The 5550-nt window shown below is 42.3% G+C and overlaps 1 protein-coding gene across 1 annotated transcript in view; it reads right to left on the bottom strand.

Moving 5' to 3' along the window:
• The window catches only part of LOC106528261 (furin-like protease kpc-1), a 288666-nt gene that overhangs the window by 247883 nt on the left and 35233 nt on the right, over positions 1-5550 (bottom strand). The window contains exon 3 of the mRNA XM_014023386.1: positions 2447-2539. Within this exon, the coding sequence (XP_013878840.1) occupies positions 2447-2539 (93 nt within the window). The remainder of the gene's footprint in view (positions 1-2446; positions 2540-5550) is intronic.

The raw sequence follows: 5550 nt of genomic DNA, 5'->3' as shown, positions 1-5550 counted from the left end.
TGTAGTAAACAGGAAGTAGAAGGCGCAAACTCTTAAGTCCATCCGACCAATCACAAACAACCCACACTCAAAAACCTCCCATTGTGAGGATGTGTGTTCTGTTGTCCTGTGTTCTACCTCCCTCTTGTGTTCCATCATTGTCATTACGCCTCTTTTCCCTCAGTTGTTTACCTGTCATTTCATCCTGTCACACACACCTGTCAGTAGTTTCTAATCAGTGTTTTCATCAGCTGTGAGCCCGACAGAGGACGGAGGGGCAGGGAGGCTGTTGCCGTGGAGCGCTTCAAGAGCTGAACTGCGTCTGACCTCAAAGTATACAACCAACCAACTTCAGCGTTGGCTGCGATTTTGAAGCTGAAATCGCGTTCGGTGTGAACGCACCATTATTCTGGTTCAGTCCTCCACACCCTCGCTGGTTCGTTGTTTGACTTTGTTCAACTGTTCGGTTTTCCTTGTTGTTTCTTCGTGTCTTTAGATGTTTTTGTTAGTTGCTGCCTCGTCAGCATTTTTGTTTTATTTTTATAATAAACATCCTTAATTTTGAAACTTTTACCTCCGTCCGGATCTGGGTTCATTCCTCCTGCATAACCATAACACCCACTTATTTACTGCAGAGACCCCCTTCTCGGAGTTTCACTAAACTCTAGATTAACTTTACCCACTTTCTGGAATGCCCCCACCTGATGCAGCTAACTGATTAACTTGATTTGTTAATATATTCAGACAAAAAAAAGTTACACGTAAACATACATCAATATGAATTTCATTGCTTTAAGGATTAAAGCATCTTACAAATAAAGAAAAATAGGTGATGTTTCCTGCCTCAAAGCAAAAAACAAAAAGGAATTCCTTCACATCAATCAGTTCAACAAGCAGCCCTTAATGGAGAGATTTTTAACAGCAGAAAACCAAATTTATCCACATCCAAAAGCTTATTTGTGTATACCATTAAATGTAAAWCTCATTAGAAAATGTGGGCCATTTTAGTGGAGGAGATTCATTCTCAGCTAAAGTTATGAAAGTAGAAAAGTAATTAAACTTACAGTTTAATGAAACAACAAACCATACATAGAGTCACTAGAGATTGCACATAAATTACTTCAATTAATCACATGCACATTGATTCAGATGATAACTCTAAATCACACCATTCTGAATATTTCTTTATTTCCTGGTATTTATTTTGTCTTTGCTTGAACGTGTGTGTGTGCGCACGTGTGTTTGAGTGTGTGTTTTGTGACCGAAGGGGATGTGCTGAAGAAGGGCCAAAGGTCCGTTGGACCCCAGAGAACAGACAGGACCAGAGTCACGTCTCTAACTCTCCCTCCCATCCCGCCTCCTTCACCCTGTGCTGTCACGGGATGTCTCCGAGGGTGACGGTTTCCCTGGCAACTACAGCCCGGTCAGGAGGCTGCATTGTGTGTTCAGACGGTGGTGAAGCAGAACGGTTTGCTGAAGGTGGTGAGGCAGGGGAACACAAAATATAAGAGTCTGGTGAGGAAACAGGCACAGGCAACGTGAACAAGCTTTAACTGTCGGTTATCACTTGGCTTTCTTTCCTTGTCTTTCTAATCAACGCTGATTGAAGCAGCCAGATGACCTTTTGTTTGCTTCTGTGAGACTGGTAAAATACAGACTGATGCCAAAGTGTGAATTCCTCCTGACGTAAGCCATGTTCAACGCATCAAATAGTCAGATCTGAGAAGCTGATGCACCAGAAATAAAAATCTGGTTCCTGCTGTGCCACACAGTGGAAGTCAGACCTCAGCACACTTTTCCCCACATCTGAGTTTTTCAAATTGATATATTATTCAGAAAACCGTTTATTGACTTGGATTTGAATACAGAGCCGCTTAGATTGCAATAGGGGTTTCAAATGTAAATACCACAGTGTCATATTGGGCCCTCCACCTTTGACTGACACCTCTTTTGACCAACTGGGTCAATCTTTGGTCTTTCCAGAGCCAATAATATCTGCAGAAACTTACCACAAAAAGTAAAGAAATTGGTGTTTGATAGATTATTTCTTTGTTGTAACAAACCTTTTTGGTAATAAATCATATAGCAGCACCTGGGGGTACCAGAAGCTCAAAACAAAAGTCACTAACAGTAAACTAAGCTGTTTGGCAGAGAGGATCTGGCAAACGTTTCATGTGCAGAACCCACATACCCAGCTCCCCATATAGGGTACTGCTCATCCCACAAATGCATGTTCCTTACAAAAGTGGCACCATTTAAAAGAAAAATGAACAGACTTTCCCACTGTATGAATTGTATTGCCAAGAAGCATTGTTACACCAAAGAAATATTCTACTAAACACATATTTTCTTACTTTTTGTGCTGAGTTKAGTTAAAATCATTTTGACTTTTGGGGGAATGCTTTTTAAATATTTGGGGGGTGGAGGGCTGGTAAAGGGTTAATAGGCCAGTTAAAATAAAACTTACCCCTGCTGCATTCACAAGTCCACCCTCAAAGGTAACTCTGTCAGGGCGCCACCTGCTGTCTCTCAGGGTGTACAAACCCTCCAGGCTGCCAACCTGCAGGGAGGAAAATGCAGAATGCTGCTGGATTACCCTCAAAACTTACAGGACAAACAATGGCAACATTTAAAAGGTGAAGGCGGGCAATTTGTGTTTTTGCATCTGTTAGAAATATATCTCATGAACCACTCAATGTATTTTAATAAAGCTTGCAGAAAGTAATCACTGAATGAACATTTGCAACAAATTAACTTTTGAAGTCAACCGCCTTTAAAAAAATACAATATAATATTGCTGTTCTGCAATACTGCCATATTACTGCTACATGTGCAAACTGTATTCTGTATTAGTATTATTATTGCCTGCACACACATTCACTTTCTAACAAATAATCATGTTGCATAGTATGAATATGTAGACTTCTGCTTTTTCATTTATTTAGCAGGTCGGTTCACACACAGTTTAACTGGACATATGCATCACAGCTGAACATGTTTTACACTATCATTATCTACTAACTCTCCATTTTTTGCAGCCCGTTGCTGTCAGTTTGTTCTGTGATGTGTGTGAGTCTTCATCAACCAAACACCATGATTCACTTTTGGAGTCAGTCCAATCAAAGATAGAATGAGGCTGCATAACAACATTGCTTTTTAAAGTTTGATCAAAATCACTACAACTCAACATAGATCTCAGTCAAACTCTGGCCTTGACTACTTTATTTTATTTTATTTTTCTTAAGGCTTTGAATACTTTAAAGTTGGGGTATTGTGCATTTTACAGGCTCATAGTTTGATTCTGTACCCCAACGAAGTAGCTATGTAACCTTCAGTTGTTATGAAAATGCTGTTTATATCAAAAATAAAATTGACTTTGCATCTAAACCCCTTGAAATTAGCCTCTGTCCCCGGACCTCCTACCCTTTCTGACACTCCCACTTCAGCATATCTTCAACAACAATGCTTCATGAAGTTTACAAGCTTTCATAGGAATGTTGCATTTTGTTGTAAAAAAACGAAGAAGAAGCAACATTATATCATTTGAAAAATAGCACCTCAGGATACAGTTGAACCCTACTTGAATTATCCCACGTTGGACCTGGTAAGTAAGTTTTCTGAGAAACTGGAGCGAGTAGAGAGGCTCTTACAAGGCGTAACATATTGCACAGTCATCCATGGCAAGTAAACTATAAATATAGATCATTACAAATGAACTCATGAACATCCACCATTATTAAGATGCGCTTTGCTAGTCTGGTGGAGCTGTGGGACCCCATCTGGAACACTGGAAAGAGGGGTCATCTGTGGGGTGGGAGGAGCTTTGGGTAAATAGGCGGAGCTTTGCATGAGCAAGAGTTTAGGCAGCTCCAAATGACTACAATCTGGGTATGAGGAAATAATATTATAACATGATTTTGGCAGACCAAACCAAAAAAGTTGATTTTGCGTTACCACCCCCCCACCCCATCCCCCACCACACACACACACACACCACCACCACCACCACCTTTTAAGAAATGGTAGGCCTTAAATAATTGGAGTATCTGTTAAAAAGCCTTAAATGTGAAATTACTATGAGAAAAATGTAAAAAGAAGGAAAATGATGCATTTGAGTTCAACAATACAGAGACACCAGTGGAGGGACAGTGCAAGAGTCAAAACACAAAACATATACTCAACCATAATCACCTGTGTGACTCCTCTGCCTGATTACACTGCATCCCCTTCAGCCATCTGTCTTGTGTGGGTTTTTCTGAGCGAGGTGGGCTAAAATCAAATAGCACAGAGTTTATCTAACCTTATCCAAGGCTTTTCATTTCCAAGCCTTATAAACTCAATCGCATTGACCGCCTGGGAGAGTTAGAACTAACTAAGTGAAATCTACTCGGCAGCAATTGTGTGCCAGGCGCATGATGTGTATCTGTGTGTGTTTGTAAGAGTGTGTGTGAGTGTGGCTTGCTGATTCTATCTTCCTTCACTTTCATTCTCTCTATTCTCTGTCCCTGAGGTGCATCAGGGCTGAGACTGCCGAGTAAATTGTCCCAAATTGAGTTCCTTCTTGCCGGCAGATACAGGCCACATCCCGACCGTTTAGAACGAGGCAGAGAAAGAGGAGGAAGGAGAAAGAGAGAAAACAATCACAGTACACATCACTCGCTTGAAAAATTTCTATCTAATTTCTCTCCCTGGCTCTCTTTCCATCCACCCTCTCTGCCTCGCCTCCTTCTTCTTCTCTGCAGTGCTGATTTTCCTGCTGCCTTCCTGTCTTCTTCTCGCAGCACATTATTCCTCCCTCTCTCCGTCTTTATTTCTCTCTCTCTCTCTCTGCGTCTCCTTGTCTTTGTCCGCTGCGACACATGTACATCAGTCTTTCCTCGCACCGCTCGGCTTTTTCTTCCCTTTGATGATTTGTTCACCTCTTGCTCGCTGCTCTTATTTTATCTTTTCTTTTTGTGTGCCCCCCTCCCCCCATACCAACAAGAATGCCCTTCCCTCACCCCGCCCTTTTCTTGCCTCACTTTCAATTCCTTCTTTGGGCTCTCATTCCTCCTCTCTGTACCCGGTGACTTAGTACCCATCAGCAGAGACGTCCTRGGTGGAGGAGTCTGGCTCTGACAATAATCACACACCAAGTTTATAACAGTGGCAGCCCAGCTGAGCTGAGCTGAACTAAGCACACATGACTCCCCTGATGCCAGCACACTCCATTTAACTCGGCAGGGGGGCTGCAGGCTGGCTGGGGTGGGAATGAAGCATGAGACAGAGATGGGAATGCCGGCGTGCATGTGCATGTGTGTGCGTGTGTGGTTGGGGGTACTTGGGGGTCTTATGATGGAGCAGGGACTGAAGGCAGGTATGAAAATAGGATGAGGATGAATGGTTGAAGCTGAAACTGGTGCTGGAGGGGTCGCAGAGCGGCTGAGGTTTCCAGAGTTCCAGATGGAGCCAGAACTTCTTTTTACATTCTGTTCTTGGTCAAATCAAAATGTCTTTGATTTTTCATGTTCTTTGTTTGTGTGTGTGTGTGTGTGTGTGTGTGTGTGTGTGTGTGTGTGTGTGTGTGTGTGT

Source organism: Austrofundulus limnaeus, unplaced genomic scaffold (assembly GCF_001266775.1).
Source record: "Austrofundulus limnaeus strain Quisiro unplaced genomic scaffold, Austrofundulus_limnaeus-1.0 Scaffold366, whole genome shotgun sequence".
Classification (NCBI taxonomy): Eukaryota; Metazoa; Chordata; class Actinopteri; order Cyprinodontiformes; family Rivulidae; genus Austrofundulus; species Austrofundulus limnaeus.
This window is presented reverse-complemented; position numbering and strand designations above follow the sequence as displayed.